Source organism: Alligator sinensis, unplaced genomic scaffold (genome assembly GCF_000455745.1).
Source record: "Alligator sinensis unplaced genomic scaffold, ASM45574v1 scaffold752_1, whole genome shotgun sequence".
Lineage (NCBI taxonomy): Eukaryota > Metazoa > Chordata > Crocodylia > Alligatoridae > Alligator > Alligator sinensis.
In genome coordinates, this window is record NW_005842000.1 from 964,589 (window position 1) to 988,090 (window position 23,502).

The 23,502-nt window shown below is 44.7% G+C and overlaps 1 protein-coding gene across 3 annotated transcripts in view; it reads right to left on the minus strand.

Moving 5' to 3' along the window:
• NKAIN4 (sodium/potassium transporting ATPase interacting 4) overlaps positions 1-23,496 on the minus strand; it is a 72,716-nt gene extending 49,220 nt beyond the window's left edge. For all 3 annotated transcript variants that reach the window (XM_025201751.1, XM_025201749.1, XM_025201750.1), the window contains exon 1: positions 23,412-23,496. In XM_025201751.1, the coding sequence (XP_025057536.1) occupies positions 23,412-23,465 (54 nt within the window). In that variant the 5' untranslated portion in view covers positions 23,466-23,496. The remainder of the gene's footprint in view (positions 1-23,411) is intronic.
• Positions 23,497-23,502: the final 6 nt, after the last annotated feature.

Genomic DNA, 23,502 nt, shown 5'->3' on the forward strand with positions numbered 1-23,502 from the left:
CAGCCCTAGCAGCTGATCCCTATAATTAGGTCATGAATGGATCACTCATAAAACACTTACACAGGCCAAGGTCTCAAAAGAAAACAACCTCTGCAAAGCTGGGATATAGGGTTACTTGGTGGGAGGGAGGATTAGACTGTGCATGCCCATATTGTATTAGGCAGAGCAATACTTCTAAACTTTGTCCACCAGGACCAGGAAGGGTCCTCTTTCAATCCCTCCTAAACAGCTGGCAGGGTTACCCTCAGTGACATTGCAGCTACGCGGTAGTGTTGTTTTAATTTCCTTTTGCTCCTGCTGCAGCTCCAGATTGCTTGGATTTTCGTAAACAGAAGGAGTTTAATGAAAATTATAATTAGAGCCCTGCGGTGCTCTAGCAGGTCGCCTTTACGCTGGGCTGCCAATTTACATTACAAATCAGCCCCGTGTCACTGCAGAGTCTAGAGCAACAGAAGGGAATCCAGTAAAAGGAAACTAAGAGTGGGTGAGAAATGGTGGATAAAAGGTACATGATATTATTATTATTAATAAAAATAAAAATAATAATACTACTAGGAATCAGGATCTGCCTTTGTGGAGGTTCAGCTTTGCTCATAGAATAGAAGCCCATTTGTTATAATCCAGGTGGGGGGAGGAGAAAGGAGAGAAGAAGAGAGAGAAATCAGCAGTTTGGAATTTTCCATTGGTAATTACTGTACAAATGGACCCTTTCCCATACAGCATCTGTTTCCAGAAAAGCAAAAAAAAAGGCCGAGAAGAATTTATCTCCCCATTAGGATACGAAAAGTGGTCTTAGCACTTCTGCTTCCCCAGATTTAGCCTGGCAGGGCTGGATGGTGGTGCAGGGAGGCAGAGAAAGTGTTTCCCTCTCTCAAATAAAGTGCAAGCCCAACCAGACTAATTTACCAGGATTTTACAGATTTTTCCCTCGCCGCCTCTTCTTCCACCAGCAGCAGCTAAGCAGTGTTTTTGCCCCACTGCTGGGCCAATTCGAAGCACGGCTTTTGCTCATCGTTGCACAGCATCTCCTTACCAACAGCAGTGGCACTTCAGCACATACTTAACTGTGAGCACAAGTGTAAGTCCCACCGAAGTGCTTTGGGACTTGTTGGAGACATGCCTGCTTGGAGTACTAGGAAAGCTGCCTTTTTCTGGGCATGTCTTCACTGCAGAGTTAACCCAGGTGATAGCACCACTCCCTGCAGCCTAGCTCATTTCACACCTCCAAAATTAGGCAGCGCAGCTGGCGCAGAATGGCTCTGAGTGTGCAAATAGTGTGCCAGAGGAAAAGAAAGTGCGCACACAGGGCTCCACTGTGCCAGCCGCAATGCTTAATGTTGGAGCTTGGGAGGAGGCTGAGTGGGGATGGGTGGGCTGCATGCACTTCTCAGCAGTGCTGCCAAGTGTGATATACAGACATTATAGATATAGGTGCTGTGTCCTTAATGCAGCTGCACTCACCTGTTGCTGGGACATCTGGGGTCACATCTTACAGGACTCTGGGCTGCAGCGGATGGTGGGGGAGCTTGTCTGTCCTAGGCATGCAAAGGCAAGTGTGATGGTACTGGAGAAAGGGTGGGAAACCAGTACAGGTTGAAGCTGAAATGAGGAGCTGACCTACCTCCACCTGAGCTGTACAATAGGAAACACCCGAGTAAAAGCCCAGATTAATTGCCAAGTGAAGACCTATCCAGTAATCTTATGCCATGCCACCAAGTTACACATGTATGCACACACACTTGTGTACACACACACACACACACACACACACACACACACACACACACACAGAGTGCATTACAATAGGTGTTGCTTTCAATGATGCTCTAACTCCCGGAGACATGGGATTATATGAGCATCTCAGTTTTAATTAAAAAAAATAAAAAGTTTCTAGATTTCACAATTGTGGAGAAAAGCTTGAAAATATGACACGTGCATCATAAAGGCTTGGGAACCTGAAGATAAACAACAAGAGCCCAAAATGTATTAGTGATCCTTAAAAAATAAAAAAAAAAAAGTGTGCTTTTTAAATTCAAGGTCATTATTTGGAATGCATGAGCCATACTTTTTTAACAGTTGTCCAGGCAGCAGACATTGTATTGCAAAGCAACAGGAGAGGTGCTATGTGCAATACAAACTGAAGGCAAGTCTATCAATTTGTTGATCTCTTGCCAACGCAGTCTTTTTTATTTTATGCCTTAGAATCGGATAGCTCAGCTCAGGGTATCATTTTTAGGTGAGAAGTCAGAGAAAAATGAAGTTGCTTTATACCTCTTGCTGGTCTTTTTACCCTGTCATCATTTGCGGGGAGTGCTAGTATTTGAACCAGGGTATTATTTGCTATTGTCAGTGCCGGTATCTGAACATGCCAGGCAGGAAGATCCGTCTGGGACTTCTCCATAGCACTTATCATCTCATTTTCTGGGAACAGCATCAAGGCCTAAGGCTGCCAGCATGACATTTCCCCAAAGTACCTACTTCTGGCAAAAGTAGCCTAAACGTGCCCCATCCTGGTTAGTAAAACCATTATACACCTCTTTTTGCTCACTGGTTTGGAAATGCGGACCTTATAACACAGACCCTATAAAATAAGAGAAGAGAAGTCTTAGGCTCTACAAAAGGGTGGGAGGATTGGTGTGGCCGGAAGACATCCTGGCAAATGAGCTGGGAGGAGAAAAACGGTGCTGGCGAAAGCAGCTCTCTCATCTTTTGCCATGTAAGGCAGTGGTTTGAACTGTGTATATTCGTTCTGATGTCTCAGCTCGAGGCGCAGGTTTTTCCCTTTCAGACCCCTCTCATTCCTAAACTTTTATTGTCGTTTTATAGGAAACGGGCTCCGAAGCTGCCAGATTCTTCCCGTCCCTTTGAAACCTTTTCCTTGCCTTTATGGATGATGTGAAAAAGCTGTGAATATACAGTGCCAACAAGGGGAGAGGGACAGAGGACACGATCCACTCACTTCATGTCCAACAGCACAGCTGAGCTCTGCTTCACCGTCAGCGTGGGACTCCGGGGGCTGACAGCATGGCTTGGGGAGGGAGTATTATGCATTATATTAAGTATTATCAAGACTCCTGGGTTCTCTTCCACCCTGTTCCTCTCACTTGCTGCATAACACTGGGTAAGTTATGACCAGTTTCCCTGTTTTAAGAGAGGGGATAACAATCGAGCTACTTTGAATAGGTTATAATGGCAGGCTGAGGTTACTGCCATAAAATATTCTTTAATGTCTCATCAAAAGAACGAATTTAAAGTATTTTTACATAGTTTCCTTGTTTTTTTTAAAATCAGCATTTGGGACATAGTAAAATGCCTGTGAATGATATGGGCTCAAAGAGCTGGTGTCTCTCGCTGCCAACCTTCTGCTATGACCCTACTATTTGAGCTCCATCCCCAACTCCTCTATCAGTCCTAAACTGGGAAAGCAAACTCAGTCAAGACCTGTGCTCCTGCCTCCCCCATCTTTGGCTTTGGACTGTGATCTTTAGCTGTCCAGGAGAGATGATTTACCCCAAATCCCAGTAACACCTGGTAAGGAACGCAGAGTCAGTTCACCTGCCAGCCACCCCACTGCTGCACACTTCAGCTATTAATCTTGTATTTCCCTTCATGCCAGCAGGTTGCAACTGGAAGCTTAATAAACAGCTGGAAGCTCACTGCAGAACAGATGAGTGAGTACTGCAGGAGCCTTCAGGTTGATATATCAAATTTAACCCAGGGGATCTTTCCCTTTAGCAGCATACAGAACATTTGCAGGTTAGACAGGAGCTTGAGTTGATCTAAAAATACAGATACAAACAGGACACCTGGTTTTTTTTGCATTTATATATGAATAAGTCTCTAAGGTGGAGATGCTTCACTATAAAGTGTCGAGACATGGGCAGGAAACTGCTTACAAATATATATACATACATACAATATGTATGTATCCTGTGAAAATTTGTGAGATATCAGATTTTTTCCTATTTCAGTATCAGAGCTAAATATAGATATAGCTGCTGTGCCTTTTGAAGCCTTTAGCCTTTTGAAGCTCATGCACACATACCCCTCCATAACTCATGACTAGCATGCAGGCATCCTGATTCAGGCCCCTTCACTCTCTATCTGCGACATCTCAGGTGAGTGCTGCAATTGTGAGCCTCTTGGCATAGATATCGCTCAGTCGCTCCTGTTGGAGCTGTTCCAAATGGCACAAATATCCACTTGGCACAGGGACTTGAACCTGGGTCTACGACATTTCAAGGGAGGGCCTTCCCTGTGCACACGTCTTGATCCGACATTCAAAAGCTGGTGCTAAGAAACCTTCCTTGCCAACGCTTTGTCAACAGGAATATTTCTGCGACAACTTTTAGTTTCAGGGAATCAATATTTCCTATTGAATAAAACATCTCACTGAAAAAAATCCCAAGTGATGCTAACTACCAAAATTGGTATGAGAAAGTCAGATTTTGCAAGGGATTTTTGAAATCGGCACAACACTTTCTGACAGTTTTTATTTAGTCATTCATGTGTTTCTTTATTTATTGCTGAAATTAAAATTTTTTTTTTTTCATTTGAGAAACTTTTGGAAGGCTTGGGGCTCCCTATTTTAATTTCCAGTGGAAACGGGTGGGAAAACAACCCGTTAACATGAAAACATTGAGGGAAAAAAAAAAAAAAAAAAAAGAGTCAAATATTTTTTTCCTCCCATGAATCATATGGTATTAAAAAACATTTTTTTATTTAACATGACAACAATGAACTTTGATGGAAAATAAAATGACCAGCTCTATCTCCTAGTAATCCTCCTAGCTTTCAATTAGGCTAGAATTGCATGATAAATAATAGGCATTGGCAGAGAAAATACAGCATTAGCAATAAGAGGCGCTTGACAACTCAGTTTTTAGTTCCAGCGTGATGAGTTTGACAAGGAGGAGTTTAAGGGTGACTAAGAAGAAAAACACATATTTTGTTAAAAATAGGGACTGTCAGCTTGTTTACAGAGGCAGCAGTCCAGGGAGCTCCCAACAGTCATAGTCCACTCTGTGTACACCCGTAAAAAAACCTTCCCTGCTATCAAGTGGCTACAAAATAAAACAGTCCCCATTGATTTTCCTCTTCTGATTGCTCTATGAGGAAAAAAAAAGATCAATTGCAGTTGAATAATTGATTAATTGCTCAGTAATTACAGGTAACAAACCTAGCCTCTTTCCCCTCCCACTGGCAATGTAAACTGAGGATTTTTAGGTTTTCCGATCAATTCAGAAAGCAACGCCAGTTTTGTATCCCAGAGGATCTGGAGAGAGAGAACAAAGCTGCAACACTGATTCTCAGGGATTACACCCAAGATCCCATCAGATATTCCCTATCCGGGGGGGGTTCAAGCCCCTAATGAAGACTATTTTCCCAGGAAGCTCCTGCAAGGGGTTTGGATCCTGCCCGGCTCATTGGTTTCTTCTTCTGAAGAAGCACCCCACTAGAACAACGCATAAACCAGCCTCTTTCTCTTTGTAGGTCACTATAAGCAAGAAAATGTGGATGCATTTTGTATAATATATAAAAATGACGATAATGGACTTCGAGAAAGCATCCTTTGGTGAACTCAGACTTGGCAGGTAAGATCTTATGAGAAACAGGAAAGAAAAAAAGAAAGGATTTTAAGGACACCAGCACTAATCAAGATAGAAAGTGCAGGGAAAGACTAAATGGTGAGTTGTTGGATGATCTGAAGAAATCATGCAAAATAGTGGAAACTACATTAAATGACTAAGCACAAGTATAAAAGAACAGCATGACCACGCAGGGACAAAATCAGAAAGGCCAAAGCCTCAAATGAGACACAACTAGCAAGGGGAAACATGAAATCAGTCTATAGGAAGAGCCAAACCAAAGAAAGAAGCAGCCCACTACCTAATGGGGAGGGTAAGCCAATACCAGAGGATACTGAGAGGGCCAAAGACTTTAATTTTTTTTTTCTACTTCAGCATTTCCTAAAAGAGTGTGGTGTTGGGTGGCTAACACAATTAGCATCAACAGCAACATATTAAAGAACTAAGGTGAGAGAATAGGGGAAGAACAGACTGCTTAGATAAATTAGATGTTTTTAAATTGGTTGGGCTTAATGAAATTCATTGTAGAGCACTTCCCAAACTCACTGAAACAGTCTCAGTCCTGTTTCGCAGTTATCTTGGAGAACTCATGGAGGACTGGTGTGCAAAAGGACTGGAAAACGGCAAATATAGCACCTGCTTTAAAAAAAAAAAAAAGGGAAAAAGAGGACCCAGGGAATTATAGACCAGTCAGCCTAACTTCAGGTCTTGGAAGATGACTGGAATAAATAATAAAATAGTCTATTTGTAAGCACCTAGAAGATGTCAACTTGGATTTATAAAGAAAATATGTCACATCAACCTAATTTGCAACGGTGACAGGATAACGGGTGTTTGAACAGAAGAGCAGCTCTCGATGTGATGCGTCGTGTGTTTAGTAAGGCCTCGTGACATGCTCATAAGCAAGTAGGAGAAGCCTGGTTTAAAGGAAATGCCTGTAAGATGCATACAACTGATTGGAAAACGTACACTCGAAGAGTATGTAGCAATGGTTTACTGTCAAACATGAAGGACACATAAAGGCTGGGCTGCAGAGCGGTCTATTTGGGGTTCAGTATTATTCCACATGTATGTTCATGATTCAGATAATGGAATACACTTGCTACATTTGCAGGTGATATTTGCAGCTGGGAAAATTTGCAAGCACTCTGGAGGACAGCGTTGGAATCGTTTCTTATTTTAATTGTTATTAATCACAATTAGTTGACTTTTGGCAATGGATGCTATTCGTTTTTTGCATTTTAAACCAAAATGAAACCTATGTTTTTACTTTCTGGCTTTTTGTATGTTTGTTCAGTACTTTGCAGCATTGCAAATAGCAGTTCAAGTACATTTTTTAATTCATCATGTTTTTTAAAAAAAGAACACATTTCTTTGCCAGATTTGGAAAGGGACAACGTTGTACTTGAACAAGTGTCCATATGGTCACATCTTATTCAGGTAATACTTCTGTTGGCATTATTTTTCTTGATAATGTTTCTGCAAATTAAGAGCACAAAACAAGACATTCCCTATGTTTTGACCCCTCTCTTTTAACGCAGTTCCTGCCATGATGAATTTGTTGTGGGAAAGTGGAGCAGAGATGGGCTTTTTTAATTCAACGTTAAATAGGGTTGATGGGTGGAGAGGCGATTAAAAGGGGAAAAATTCTTCCTCATTATAAGTGAAAAATGTGCAATGCAGCGTCCATCTGATGCTGCCCAGCCTCCCAATTAGCGGAGCCGAGACACACAGTGGCGTTATTATATGTAACTATTTATACGGTGTCACTCGGCTATTGTTTGTCTTATAAGCATAATTTATCTCTTTCGCAGAGCTACCCAATTTGTTTTGATTTCCAGGGGCCTTTCAACAGTCTAGTCTAGTTTCTATGTTTTATTGTATACATTTTTGGCCTTCAACCAACTCCTTCTCCAATTAAGTTTCCATGCATGTCCCCACGCTTGTCAAGCCCTTCCCAAGCTCCCTCGTTCACATCGTGGTTGCGTTCACTTCATTTCTGAGTCGGTGTCCTTCCTCCGCTTCTCCCTGCCCCTCTCCAATTGGCAGCTCCTCAACGGCTCATGTTTTATTCAAGAGTAAAACTGAGTTTTCCTTACTCTTTTTTTAAACTTAGTGCCTGTGGTAGGATGCCATCTAGGCAGCTCTGGAGAACTAAGTCCTCTGTCCACCAAACAGCTATGGCATGGGCAACTGCAGCACCAGTGTAACGGTGACCTTGGAGAGGTCATCTGCAGGGACTGAATCCACAACCCTTGAGCGAAAAGCATAGGTCAGGCAGCAGAACCTGGGTTATCTCAGGGGCAGCAGCAGCCTCATCAAGTCTTAAACTAAACTTAGTCACTGGAGTGGGACATCACGTTAGCCTGGATTAAACAAGCTTCCTACAGTGCCAGAGCTCACTTCTAGAGGTGAGAAGATAATTCAATTGCTATGGCTATTCAGATCTCAGCCTCGCTCTACTCCAAATTTGCCAACCAGGTTTCCCTAACAATGCTGATTTTCTGGCATGCTGGGATCTGTTCACAGATTCAGCTTCAACTATGCTTGCTTATTGTCCTGGTGCAGCGCAAGCTGGTAATGTGCTAAAGTGAGCTCCACTTGCGTGAGACCTGCTTTGAGCCAGAACAGTGCACAGCCGTGGCTGGGAACGGTCCTGCTTTGAGCAGGGGGTTGGATTAGCTGACCGCCTAAGGTCCCTCCCAACCCTTATTTTCTATGATTCTCCGACCTCAAGCAGGGTTTGCCCTAGTATAGAGATCTTTTACCAAGGTGCCACGGCACCCTGCGGTGCCTTGAGGTCCTTTCAAGGGTGCTGCAGGATCCCATGCAATGTTAACACTGTAAGGTGTGCAGACGTGATTCACAAGATTCAACCCAGAGAATGCAAATAGGAATCCTTAGTGTTAAAAATATGCTGATCTGTTGTGATCTTTTGGAGTTCTTTGTAGCAAAATCCATCTATTTTTTTTTTCCTTAGTCCAAAAGGGTGTGAAAACTAAGAGCTGACATTTTACAAGGTTGAGAACCATTGTCCTAGTGTAACGGCATCAGCAAAGTCATGCTAGTTTGATTTTCCTTATAGTAGATGGGCTATAAAGCACCTCCTTCTCGCCTTACCCACCAAAGTCCCATCAGGCAGTAACTTTGGGTAAGTATCAGTGGGCATGATTGTCTACACATGCATTTACACCGGTTTAAATTTGCTGCACAGTAACCTACCTCGCAGTAAGCAGGAATAGGCTGGCATCTACACATTCAGGCATTAAAGTGCATTAAATGTTGTGTGTGGACTGACTTGGGACTCAAGTTAGTCCCAAGCCAGTGCGCACACACAGTGTTACTGTGCAGCAAGGTGTCTACACATGCGATACTAATCGGGCGTCAATTTGATACCTGCATGATGAGGGCATCACATTTATGCTCAAGTTGACGTAAGTCGCCATATTTACTGCACAGTATGGATATGCATGTGTAGACGCACGCCTGTACCGTGCAGTAATTTTGGTTACTGCGCAGTAAATGGGCACGTGTAGACATGCCCAGGGTGGGCTAAAATGGAACGGCGGTCCTTGCCAGGCTACAGCAAGTCTTCTATCCCTTAACTGACCCCATGAGCTACTGAATTCCCCAGAACAGGCCTTTCTTGCTTTTATAGAAAATCTATTAGATATCTAACCATCAAAAAATGAAATTCATCTGGATCTCTTTGCATCTGTAGGGCATTGCTCTGAGCTGCAGATTGGGAGACAATTATAACGTCTACTACAAGAATCTCTGCCACGAGAGAATTTAGCACAAATTAAATTTGGGTTACTTCTCATGCAAGGAAAGTATTCTTTAGGTAAGCAATCTGCAAACCAATTTTCTTCCCCTCCCATGTGCTGCCACTGTAGCTGCTTCAGAAATGCATTGTACTTTAAAGGATTCGCTCAAGTATTCATTCAATCCCAGTTCACAGATCCTTTATTACATGGCTGTATATTTAGCAGTGGAAGAGTTTCCAGCAGTGGTCACATAGCCATTAAAGACCTGAGGACATCACCTTTACTGTCTGAAGGAGTAGCAGAGGGCTCTTTGCAGCACACTATCTGTTATTCCAGGACACCGCACAACTCAGCTTTAAGCTATTTCTGGGGCAGCCCTGACAATCTCCGCGCTCATGTAAATCCTCATATCTAACTTCCCCATTTGTGCTGTTTTCAACCGACAGCAAGGACCCCTGCTCCTCATCTGAAGCCCATGGGCAGACACATTGCTGTATGTTTTCAGCAATGAGCTGTCTTGCACGTTTCTGAGACACGCGAAGAGATGTTCCTACATGACCAACGGTATAAGTATGGATAAAAGAAGGAAAAAGCAACCAGTGTTTGTGGTGTGTAATATATGAGCAACGTCTCTCTAATTTTTTTGGCAGTAAGAGAGAATTAAAAAATCCTGACCTTTCCAAACGAGCCAAGAGTACAGTTTAAGTTCTGGCCAAAGGAGTTAGAGATCACACAGGACTTTTCAAAGGTACAAGAAAATCAAAGGATGTTCTTGTGGATCACACATTGACCTGGAAGCTGGAAGCCTTGGGTTCAGTTCTCTGCTCAGTCGGGTTAGGACTGCACTGCCAGCAACAATGCAAGCATGTCCTGCCCGTGCCCACCCGCTCCTGCTCACGGGACCCAGGCCCAGAAACGTGATGGTGAAGCCATTCTAGTGATGTCCCTTGCTGGACAATCAAGTCCTGTCTGTCCAGCATATTTGAGGGCAGCCACTGGGGATGTCCTGGAGTATCTTCATCATCACACACACTTCTGGGTCTGGCGCATGCAGGTGGCAGCTTGTGGTTGGGGCACGGCCACAGTGCAGGCATATCCATAATCCATGCAAGGGCTCTGGGACAGAGAGCAAGCACTTTCTGGAGTGTATTAGCTAGTTGCACTGGAGACCTCTTGGTGCAAATTAAAAAAAATAAATAAATAAATAAAATAAAAAAAATCAGACAATGCTACCAGCAGCAAGTGAACACAAGTGACTCATTTCACCTTTCCTCAGTCTCTGAGCCTGCTAAAACACCCGTCTCCTTCTGCACAAGTGCAGTCTACATAGCTTGTATGAACGTATCTGCTAATAAAGAAAGGGCAGCAGCAACTACTGACCAAAACATAGATCAGTGAGTGAATGCAGAAACACTCCCATCTTTCCACAGCTGAAGCAAAGGTTGGGTAGGGGAAACCCTGCCCAAAATCTAAGTCCCAGATAAGGGACAAACAGGGAGAGAATGGAGGAGGTATCTCTGCAGGGAACAGCCCTGCTGTTTCTGTCTTCCCTAACATGGTCCCACGCACCGTTTCAGCCCACCCAGCAGCTACATACACACATAAAACCAATGCAAACTCAACCTCTGACCCAGTCAGGAGCTTGCAGTCTGTATTCCCATAGCATCTAGAGCTCAGCCGCAGTGCAGGCGACACTGGATAACCACACAACAAAAAACATGGTCCCTGCCCCCAGGGGATTAGAGTTTCAGTATTTACACAGAGCATAACCCACTATTCCCCACCATCAAACCCACCACAGGAAGCAGAAATACAAGGCAGACAACACTATGTTGGAACTAATGGTATTTAATATTTACTCCCAACCCCAACGCTGAAGGCTAATTAAAATAAAATAGGAAGAGAAGCTATGCATGACAAATCATGTGTAGTAGGCATGAAGTGCCATTGCCTAAAGCAGCAGTTCTCAAACGGTTTGGGATCGTGTGCCCCCATCTGTTATACTGCCCTGTACACCTGGGATTCTCCATTGCCGATAGTGCAACGCCGGGTTACTGCAGCCACACTGCAACCTCTCCACTAACCTACGGGAGACTGGCAAGTTGTTTTTTTATTATGAATTTGCAAAAGGGGAGAAAAGAAATATTCCACCTTTCCCTTCTACTTTCCCATTGCTTCCTCTCATGCAACTGCCCAATGTTCCCTGCATACCGCAAGGGGCATGCAGACACTAATTTGCAAAACCCTGACTTAAAGTACAGGACAAATGACATTAGTATTACTCTGACATAAGAGCCATATGGAGGTGAGGCCAAATTCAATTGCAATTCCCACGGACTCCAGGAAGAATTGCATCGGATGTTGCCATGCACGAGGTTTGTTTAAAGACCCCATTGGGCGGGTGTATTCCCCAAACACAGACATGGCCGTGTACAATGTCCTCTGCCGTGCCCAGTTAATAGCTGCTGACCTCTGGAGCTGAAGGTGCTGAGTTACTGAGGTTTCACTAGGACTCTTCCCGAGTGAGAAAACCGAACAGCTCAGGCAGGAATGGGAACTCATTTAAGAGGCATGGAGTAGCTACAACTCTCCCCTTTCAGAGGCAAGAAACACCGGTGTGAAGGACTTGGGTCTATTCTGTGAATCACAATGTATTGTTCCAGGACAACTCTGCCCACTCCCCTTTGCCCCACCAGCCAGATCTAGTGCAGGGTCAACAGATCGACATTAAAGGGAATAAACCCCCATCTACTGGGTATTCAGATGGGTTGGAAAAGAAGGGAAAATTCAAATAAATGGCTATTTCAGGTCATGTGTCTGAATTGAAGAAATCAGGTCAGCGCACCAGCTCAATAGCTCTGTGTGGAGTCGAAAGTGAGCGGCTGAGAAAATATTCTGGGCAGGTTCTTACCTCCTGCCTTGCACAGGGAGCCAAATGCTCCTCCCTAGAAAAAGGGGGCTGGTAACCTCGCAACCGGAGAAGTGACAGGAGTAACAAAAACTGCCCTTAAGCAACTCCGCGTGTCTGCTTTAAGCATTGCAATCATGTCCCCAACCTCTCCAATGCCCCGCTTTTCACTTATACCCACAGGCAGAAAAATCCAAATGGAAACAAGTGTGTTTGAAATAATTAGTAAAACGCTAGCCATACAGAGCTTCACTACCTGAACTGTGCTTCTTAAGCAACCTCTCCGATTATACAAACTCCTGGTTATCCAAATACCCAAGGAACTGGGATACACGGATGTCCTCAGGGATGCCACGTACTACAAAACAGAGAATTGCATGAATTGTCATTCCCTGCTGCATGGTGGCACAGCAGGAAGGGTGCCTTCCAACAGCCCCCAAATCTGCTTGCTAGACAGGCCTGAGTGGGGTTTTTCTGTTTCCTTATGCGGGGTTGATCCCTCCAGGAGGAGTTCAGGGAAAGTCAGAGATGCCATCACAGGAAGTCTGGCACCTAGATGTCTTTGAAGAGCTGTGTCTTGGAAAATAGTGGGATAAGGAAAACCAGCAGGAAAAACCTGAAGTCATGTTTTCATGGGATGGCTGGTACTTGGCGAACGTCAAGCAGCAGAAAGTCCTGTGTATATAGACAAGAGCTGAACTCAACAGGTTCCCTATTAATGGCCTGGCCAGAGAAGAAAGCTGTTCCTATTAAATACGATAATACCATTATTGTGGTATCACAGAAGTTATGACACATAAGGATGGAACCAAATAGATGGGGAATTAGGGTCCTCAGTGGCTCCAAATCTGTCCATCTCCTTGGTGATAAGACCATGACTATAATGGTCCAGTAGGTAACGCCAATTGGAGCAACAGATAGACAGTGACTAAGTGTTAATTGCTGGGAGCAGTTTATGCCTGGCAGATGAACGAATGCCCCAGAGACAGCAGTCTCCGCAAGGTTACGCTCAATATTTTATAAGTTTCTTGTGGGTAATAAAATACCCTGTCCCTTCCTTTAGTGTCCTCTACCTCACCTTCCCTGTACAGCTGAAATGGTGCTTATAGATGAAGCACCGCAAATGAATTGCGCATCCAGAAGATAATCCAGCTGGTGGAGATTTCACCAGCTTCAAGACTTTAGCCAAAGCATCAGCCACAACACATGGGATGTGGCACTGTCCCCCACAGACAGATCCTATTAAACACTTAGGGACTGATTTTGCTTCACTTATTAAATGGTATAGGCACCTATTCTGCCCTGCTCAAGTCCCTGAAACACTGTTACTAGAAAAGGTTGGGCAGGTCCTCCTCTTCCTCCTGGCTGCTTTTTCATGATTTAAGTGTCGAGGTGGAGATGATGGCATGTTCCAGAAATAGATGCAAGGTGGGTTTTCCAGGATTTAAACTGGGTGCATTCAGGTCACTCCATCACCAATCCCCGTGGCTAAACAGCAGCACAGCCAGACAGAGAAGTGATGTGAAATTTCTGCCTCATTGAAAAGAGTTTGCCTTAGCTTCTCAGGAGCAAAAGACACTTGGATCAAAGAGGTTGGGGGATTTAGGTGACTAGGCAGCTCTTGAAGGCTGCTGTAACTTAATCAAGGAAAGGGTGTTAGGGCCAAGAGGGCCAAAGTCCAAGCCCCTGCTTTGACTCTGCACTCTGCTTGGGGAGACTTTGACTCTGCACCCTACTTGGGGAGGCAGGGGAGGGCAGGCAGTGTAAAGCTGACCTCTGAGATGTCCCTCAAGTCTGGGGAATCAACAGCAGCCTTTGTGGCAATGCTGAATCTCCTTTGTTCAGCATAAAGGGCAGTAGGTCTCGGCTATGGCTCCGGCCCTAGGGGCACAATTATGCTAGTATGCTGGGTGGTGGCATGCCCCAGTCTCCCTAGCATCCTGTTGTCCACGCAGGGGAGGGGGATTACTGCCAGGAGAAATGAAGTGAAGCACAATGCTCCCGACTTTTCTGAGAAGGGGAGGTGCGTGGGTGGAGAGCACAGAGGCACTGTCCAGATCCCTCAGGGCAGTCGGCCTTTGGGGCCGGGCAGTATTCCTGGGGAGAGAGAGAAAAAAGAAAACAAGGGAGAAAGCAGCAACGCCCCACTCCCAGACAGGTAGGAGAGCAGCTGGAGACCTCTTCTGCTCAGCTGGCCGGTCAGTGCAAGGGGCCAGGGAAGCTGGGGAAGGCGGGCCGCCTGCAAGCAGGTGACAGAGCCCATCTGGCACCTTGATTCCCACATTATATTTCATTAAGCAGTGGCAGATGGCGGTGGAGGCTACAGCTTCCTCCTCCTCATTTTAGCAGAGAGGTGTCAGGAATTGGGGGCATGAAACAGCATCTGGGAGAAGGGGGCAAGAGGGAGCAGAGGCAGCTTCTCCATTTCTTTCTGCATGGAGTCCTCCCTGCACGGCCACCGTCTCGGTCACTGGCTTCTCTAGCCTTACATCTGGCTCTGAAGCAGTCCGTGAAGAAGTGATATTGATTTTCACCAGCCGAGTGCTTGGCCCCGTGCTATTTGTTCTTTAAAGATATACATTTAAAACTGCCAAACTCAGAGCATAAATTGCCAGAAATCCCTGTATTCCCCTTTGGCTCTCATGGAGGTTTCGAACCAGGCTTTGCTCTCAGCCACGCCAGTGAAAATGCAGGGAAACAGTGCTACCAGCATTCGTGCATAGATTATGTCTCCCGATATTCTGTGTTTTTCTGAAGGTCCCAGCTCTGGGGTTACGTTGCTAGAAAAGATCTCAGCTTTCCCTGTAAACAACGTTTAAAGAGTCTGGCTCTCATGCTTGTGGAGGAAACCTTGAAAACGTGAACCGTTACAGACTCAAAATGCAAAAGGTCAAACCACACAGAATTTAAATATTTAATATTTTTAAAAATCTCATGATTCTTAAGCTAATCTTACGGTTTTTTGATGCCCCCATGAGTGAATTTTGAATGATGAGAAAATACATTGATATATCAATCTGTTTTGTTATTTTGATGCGCTGATATATATTTATTATATTTTTTTCTTTAGCTCCGAACAGCAAATAATACCAAAAATAACTATACAAAGAATAGATCAATCCAACCAGCTGATAAATCAAGCAACAGAAAAATGTGTTTCTCCCTTCCCCTTTCCAACCCAAGAACATACCTGCAACTTTCCTCCAATACCTGAACTAATTAGTGGCTTTGGTAGAGTGTCCAAAAACTCAACAACAGAGCCATTTGCAAAATAAGGAATTTTGAATATATATATCTAGATAGATAGATCCACACACACACACACACACACACACACACACACAGAAAGTATTTTGTTTTAAACTTTTTTACTTCTAAGTAAAGGGCAGCTGGAGACAGCAGGGAATACAGTAAAGTAATACAGATACTTCTAAAGTTTTATCTCCAAAGATCACAGCCCAGCGGCGATAGAAGACGTACAGGAGGAGGCTTCTTTGCCATAAAAGTCAAACCGGGAACCCGCTGCACGTACAGCAAGAAAAGTGCTCTAGAGTCTGAAGAGGCTATTTTTTGTGAACAAAAAGTTCTGCTTTTCATTTATTTCAACAAAGCTATGCTATGCTACGTGCCAAGAGTGGATTGAATTGCAGGATACATAATATTCCCAAATGAAATTCTAGATTTAGTTATCAATCTGGTAAAATAACAGTCATTATTGTTTGGATTATCTGGGATGAAATCCAATTAAGAAAAACAACTGTGCAAACTAATGATACAAACACATATTAATCCACAACACAATGCTATTTCAAAGAAGGCTTTCTGTAGTCCAGTGCATCCCTTTCCATTTTTTGGGCTTCCAACCTATTTAATATTTACGAGATCACAAAACAACCAGATTGACCTTGTGCTAAACTACCATAGGAAAGAGGAATGAGGGAACTGTTTGACTGTGTTGGACCTTACTAGATTTTATTCATGGTCCAAAACCTCTGAATGGGTTTGCGAGGAGAAGACAAAGCCATAAGATTCCTAGGAGTCACTTGTAATCGGCCACCACAATGGCAAGTACGGATCTGGATTGTGGATCTGGTGATGCCGGACTTTGAACGAACCTTTTGATTTTGCTGCTCTCCAGCTTTTGAAGTGAAATGCTACGGCTGAGTCATTACTAACTACAGCTGCTCAGATAATGGAGTTTTTTTTCCATCCACAAAAGATTTGGCTATAATTTTTTTTTTTTTTTTTTTTGAGGGGGTGGGCCTGGAATTTGGATATGTTCAATCGGGATAATTTTTATTTTTGGTCAAAATACAGGAGTAAAACTCAACATTTTCTGTGGAAGGCACAGACCTTTTGCAAAATATTCCTTCAGTCCAATGCCCATGTTGCCAGTGGAAATCAGTTCATCGGAAATGTTTTGACCAGACATAGTACTGACACAGCCTTAACATTACACAGTTCAGAAGACAATGCGTGTAATCCGGTCGTTATATCAATTGCATTATTAATTGTACTGCTGCATTGCCTACTGACTCCCAATATGGATAAGCCCACATTGTGCCAGAGGGTGTACAAACTTAAGTAGGTTTGGCAGGATTCGATTTTTATTGGTAACCCTCAGTAAACAGCGATTCCAAACCACACCCGCAAGATATTTCCATCGCTAATAATCATGGATGGTAGGGTTGCCAACCCTCCAGGATTGCCCTGAAGTCTCCAGGAATTAGATATCAATCTCCAGGAGACTGCCGAGAGTCACCTGGGTGATACATGGGAGGGCATTCATTAAAATAAATATTAAGTATCTGATTTATACAGTAGTCCAACAGGTTTTTAAAACGTATACGCACCATAATCCGTAACTGATAGATGCAAAAATGTGGGTGCGTGCGCGGCCTGTGTCGCAGGTGCGCTGGCGTTCCAGAAACCTCCCGGGATTGATTCAAACAGAGTTGGCAACCCTAGCTGATGGCAGTCCTACAGTAGTTACATCTTTCATTCAAAAAATTGGTTGCTCCCCATATCCCTAATTTTGTGCAACCCTGAAAACTTAAAATGGAGAAAAATCGAAATAAATGCTTAAAAATAAATGCCGATATAATCCAATTTTTACTGAATTTTGCCAAGCCTCAACCTAAGTAAAGGACAGGCCCTGTCCTGCAGAGATGACAGGTTAAGTTTAAGGGGAAAGGCAACAGGTGAAGATGATAAAGAGATTGGGAAGCACAAGGTAACAGTAACACAACTGCTTGCTTTTGTACCTGCTTATGTTTTAACTACTGTAGGTGCAACTCTGTCAGCACACACAACTTGTGAAATTATGCAATTATGTGGGAGCTGGCAGCACACCCCGCTCCCCAAGTATGTATAGTATGTCAGTCCTCTCTCCCAGCACTAGCATTGCTTTCTGGGCTGCAGTCAAGTGCAGGGTAAGACTAGCTTTGCCCCTCCCTCACTTTGGGGTGCCCTGTGCAGGGAATATATAATTCATCTTAGCTCTTAACTAGGCTGTGCAAAGGGGAAGGGGACAGTTCGCTCCCAAAGGCCAGGCAGAGACTAGCTCTTGATTATTAGCAAGCTTGAGACTCTGCAAGATGTCAGCGATACAGCCCCTGCCCCAAGGAGAGGATGGATTGCAGCAGAGAGGCTGATTGGAATTCCCTCAAAATTTAGGGCAGCTCCATATATAAAGAGGGGCAGGGTTTTGCTAATATTGGCACGGAGCGGATTTAGTCTAAAATCAGCCTTCAGGCCACTTGCTTCCTCTTCCTATAGCAGATAAGTTATAAAATATAACATATTTTTATTCATCCTTTTGTGGCCGGATTCTGCTCTCACCTACACCCATTGCCGTCCCATCTGCCAGGTGACCGTTCCCCACCCCCGTGTGTTATTTTATCAACTTTTGTCTAGAGGAAACAGTCAGAGCCACGTGAGTCATGAGAGAGAGCTCTAGATTGGTTTCAAATAGTTTCCAGAATGGGTTACCCACTTCTGTAAGAGATTAAAAAGGCATTGACAGGGAGGGGTTGGAAGGAGATACTGAGAGAGGAAATAAGTAAATAAATGTATATAGTTATCCTTGGCTGGTCTCCATCCATAGCCCCATCCCTGGGCTCCTCACTCGCTACGTCCTTGAAGTGTTTGTCATTTTTTCCATAAGAACCCCCTATTTTTAAAGGATTTATAACTTATCTGTAAAATTGTCTCCAGGCACAAGTTTGGCATCCAAGCTCCCAACCCAGGCACTGATTAAAAACAAAATAAAATAAAGAAACTACAATTGCTTCATTTACTGGAGCAGGGTGCAGGGAGAGGGGGAAATTTTCCATGCCTGGTCTGCCTGCAATAAATTCAGACAGCACCGTCCATGCACAAATGCTTAGTGCTCCAGGAAATGCTCTGTTGGGTGCAAAGAGAGGGATATGTTCCTTGACAATCCTCCTCTCTGGGACCCAGAAAATTTTTGTGGCTTCTTGCCAGGACTCACTTACCCAATCCCACAATACTTTGCAGTCCTAGAGCGTGCCCTCTGTAAAAATACTGAGTTACAGCCCATGGCTGGAGAGTCCATCTTTAATCTCTATAGGATATGGTGTTTTGGCACTCTTCAAAGGAGTAGACTCTGGGTAATACTTCCTTGCTGTGGAAACATCTTGCTTAGGTTTTGCTTAAAAATTCCTTTATGGTGCTATGCCCATGCAGGAACATGGTGGGAGGGGGTACAATTTAGGGAGCTGGATTAAAGTGGTGCTAAGGAAGAAATCTGAAGTCTTCGCTTTTCATCCTTAATTCACACCGTTGGACCCTTACACTGCTCAACATAGTGGGTGTGTCTACATGTGCATTTACTGCACAGTAACTTACTGCACAGTAAGTGTTTTTTATGCCGGTGCCTACATGTACAGTCATTACAGCGCAGTAATGTTGTGGGTGGACTGATTTGGGATTAAAGTTAGTCCCAACTCAGTCCACACACACAGGGTTACTGCACAGTAGGGCATTTACACGTGCCTTACTGCGCAGTAACTACTCAGGCGTAAATTTGCTATCTGTGTCATGCAGGTAGCAAATTTACACCAAAGTCAGTGCAAGTCGCCATAGTTACTGCACAGTAGGAGTGCGCACATGTAGGCACGCACCCATACTGCACAGTAATTTTCGGTTACTGTGCAGTAACTGTGCACGTGTAGACACCCCAGTATGAAACAAAAGGAAACTTTGTCAACTCTGGGACCAAACTTTCCCTTCACTGGCACAGTGATGGGGCTAGAGAGAGTCTGGTGTGCCCTGGCAGGTCCAAGACACCGTGCTGCTAGATGTATTTGTCAATGTATAACCTGCTGAATGTACCTCCCTCAGTTAGAAGTAGGGGCTGTGGGCTGAACCTGCCATATTGAGTACTCCTGTATGGATGAAGAGTAACCCACCTAAGCATGTGCTTCACTTTAAGCATGTACTTAAATTCCACTGGGGATAGTGGTGGACTCGGAGCAACAGAGAAACGTTGCCCAATTACACGCACTTGGGTGGAAGAGAAAAGGAGCAGTGTTAACTCCCCATACCCCACGTATACTGGCTAAGAGCAGAGAAGTCATTCCCTTTATTTGGAAAACCTTAGGCAGATGACGGATACAAGTGGAGCTGGTCAGTTATTTGTTACAAAACATAGCCCCCTTTTGATTAGCGAATCATCTGTGACTCGATCCTGATTTTCTCCAGACATGCTCATAAGCTTGCCCTAGCAAAAGATTTGCAGCCTGTGGGTTGCTGGAGAGCTATTTGGTATTCGTGCTGTGTAGCTGGTCACTGAATTCCCATGTTGTTGTTCCAGCTCCCCAGTTGGATGACAAACTTTCTAATCAGGAGAACAACACAGAGCAATGATTAATGTACTCAGGAATTATGTTTTTACCGGCATAGGATTTATGCTACAATTTGTTAACCTCTCAGGATCTGTGAACACTTCTGCACATGCCTGGCAGTGGTCCAGCTACTTGCATACAAGAACTATTATGATGTCTGTAAGCCATCAAAAGCTTATACACGCATGTGTGTGTGTGTGTGTGTGTGTGTGTGTGTGTGTGTGTGTACACACATTTATACGTGTATATATGCACACATTGATACGTATACATACATCTCTCGCTCTCTCTTCCTCCTGATAGTCAGTGATTGCACTAGAAAGGCATGCATTAGACTTTGCAAACATTTCCAAACAATAATGCCCTGTAATTAGAAGTTTGAAGAAATGGGGATGGCATTCTGACCTCACTGTATTGAATGGCAAAACTTGCATTGAATTGAGAAGAACCAGGATTTCACCCCGGTGCTTTAATTGGAACTAGCACAGTGCATGGAAAGACAGAGGGCAGGGTACAGAGAGTTCAAAGTGTCAAGTGAAACAGAGCAGAGAGCTGAGAAGAACAAAGGAAGCTCATGTCACTATAATTTCTCAATGATCTGGGTCTGATATCTTCTGTGCTTGGCATTAATTGATTCAGTCACAAAGAGCATCTCGATGGTGGGTCACTTGGCTGTATTGATCTGTAAATGATGGGACAATCTGCAGCTAAGGAGAGCAAAAAAGGCACCAGGAATGATCTCGCTGGTTCACCTGCTCACTTTTGGGGAAGTTAGCCTCCAGCTCACCATCCTACCCTCCCGGCAACAGAGTTTCAGGAATGCCCACCCCATCCTTTACATTTTTGCATCTCTCCCCGTTTCCCCAGACAAGTGCCATGGGAAACCTCCAAGGCAGAGGCATCCAGACTAGCTTAAGAATGAACAAGATCTGATTCTTTTCTTCCAGGGGAGGAGGGTCCTAAAGAGAGAGAGAGAGAGAGAGAAAAAAAGCTTGGGGTCCTTTGTCCCCGTCTCCTGGATACCAGAAAACTCCCACGCTTGTCAAAACCCAGGGCAGCTCCAGCATGTCACGCTTAAGCAAAGTCTATGTGGAATGCATGTTTTGAAAGCAGGAGGATGCGTTGCTGCATTTAAGAGACAATGATGTACTCCACGGCGGATGGAAGCACGGTGACAGTTTCTGTCTGCTATCCCGTGGGAGATATCGCCCGGCCACTAAAGATGCACCAGACCCAATATAAGACTAAACATGCACCAAGATGAAATATACCCCTCCATCCTCGGGCATGAAGAGCACAAGGTAGCTGCTTACTTTGTGATCTGCACAGCGCACCTTACGTCGACATCTCTTGATTATTCTATCCCTAGAATAAATGATAGAGACTCCCTCCGCTCCAGGCTGCTAATTTTTAGATCAAAGGGTTACACTGTAAAACTAACAGCTTCCCGGGTTTTATTTTCTCCCCTCCCGTTAGGTGAGGGATTTTGTTCTAAATATGTCCCTCCATGGAAAATAAAGCACTGCCACAGCAAACATCATCAAAATGCGCAGTTGGCACTAACTTGCTGTAGAACTTAAATCCAAAGCTGTTCCTTTCCTCCCAGAGGTCTGCAGACAATGCTGCCAGTTGCAGCAAATTCAGAGGAGGAGGAGGGAAAATGCTTAATTAAATGAAGAATGGGCATTTCCTTTTTAAGGCTAAGGAAACCCTGGGGCCTATTAGCCAGGACAAGAAGGGGAACCTCCAGAAACAGGCCAGGCGAAGGGACAATCGGAAAACAACCAGAGCTTTGTTAATCACAGCTCACTCCACGCTGACAGGCGGGCAGATGGCACAGAAAGCTGTGACCTGCGAGGGGGCATCAAAGAGCTGATCTCTCATTGAACCGGCTACCCAGAGAGGTGGCGGGGTCTCCATCCTTGCAGGTTTTGAAGACCCGGCTAGACAAAGCCTGGGCTAGGATGATCTAGTTGGTCCTGCTTGGAGCAGGGGGTTGGACTAGATGTGACCTCCCGAGGTCCCTTCCACCCTCATCGTCTGTGATTCTGTGACTGTCTGACCTCTCCCGGTGCCTGCCCATCTTCACCAGGAGGGGCAAAACCCTCGGGTTTCAGTTTTTGCCAGGGCAGGCAACACAGTCCATCCAAGGGGAATGCACCCATGTGAGAGGGACCCTGGGCTGCAGCTTCAGGGGCTGCCACTGTCCAACCTGGCTTTGTTTCCTCCTCTCTGAACTTGCACCGGGTTAGGAGAACTTGCAGTGTCTCAACACCGGGTCCTTTTGTCCCCTTCCCTTGCCCCTTACCAATGCCAGACTTCTTTTAAAAGACCCCCCCCATTATAACTCGCTCAATACAATCATGTAAACCCCCGCACATTATAACAACTTGCTCAATACAATCAGGCAACATCCCCCTCATTATAACTCACTCAAAAAATCATGTAAACCCCCCATTATAACTCACTCAATACAATCAGGCAACCCCCACCCCCCCATTATAACTTGTTCAAGAATTCATGCAAGCCCTCCAGTATAACTCGCTCAATACAATTGTGTAAAGCCCCCATTATAACTCCCTTAATACAATCAGGCAACCCCCCCCCCCCCCAAATTATAACTCATTCAAAAAAATCATGCAAAACCTCCCATTATAACTCGTTCAAAAAAATCCTGTAAACCCCCATTATAAGTCGCTCAATACAGCTATGTAAACCCTCCATTATAACTCATTCAAAAAAATCCTGTAAACCCCCATTATAAGTCGCTCAATACAGCTATGTAAACCCTCCATTATAACTCATTCAAAAAAATCCTGTAAACCCCGCATTATAAGTCGCTCAATACAACCATGTAAACCCCGCATTATAAGTCGCTCAATACAAATCAGGCAACCCCCCCCACCATTATAACTCGTTCAAAAAAAATCATGCAAGCCCTCCATTATAAGTCGTCAATCCAATCGTGGAAACCCCCCAGTATAAGTCGCTCAATACAATCATGCAAAAACCCCGGCAAAAAAAGAAGGGGGCAGGGGAGGGGGGGCTTGCAGGGCAGGCTAGGAGGACCCCGAGGCTGAAAGTTCATATACAAGAGAAAGAAAAGCAGCAATTCTCCCAAGCTGGAGCCCAGGAGATTTAAAGCCCCCCTCTCCGCAGCCTGTCCGGGGCTCGTGGTCTCCCGGGCAGGGGCAGCAGGAGGGACCCACATTGCCGCGCGTTGGGATGAGCCGGAAAGTTTGCCGGTGCGGGACTGCGGCGCCGGCGGCTGCTCACTCACCAGCTGCAAAGTGCAGAGGAAAATCAAGGTGCAGCACCTGGTGCAGCATCCCATCGTCGCCGAGCCCGCGGGGCGCCTCCCGCCGCAGCCC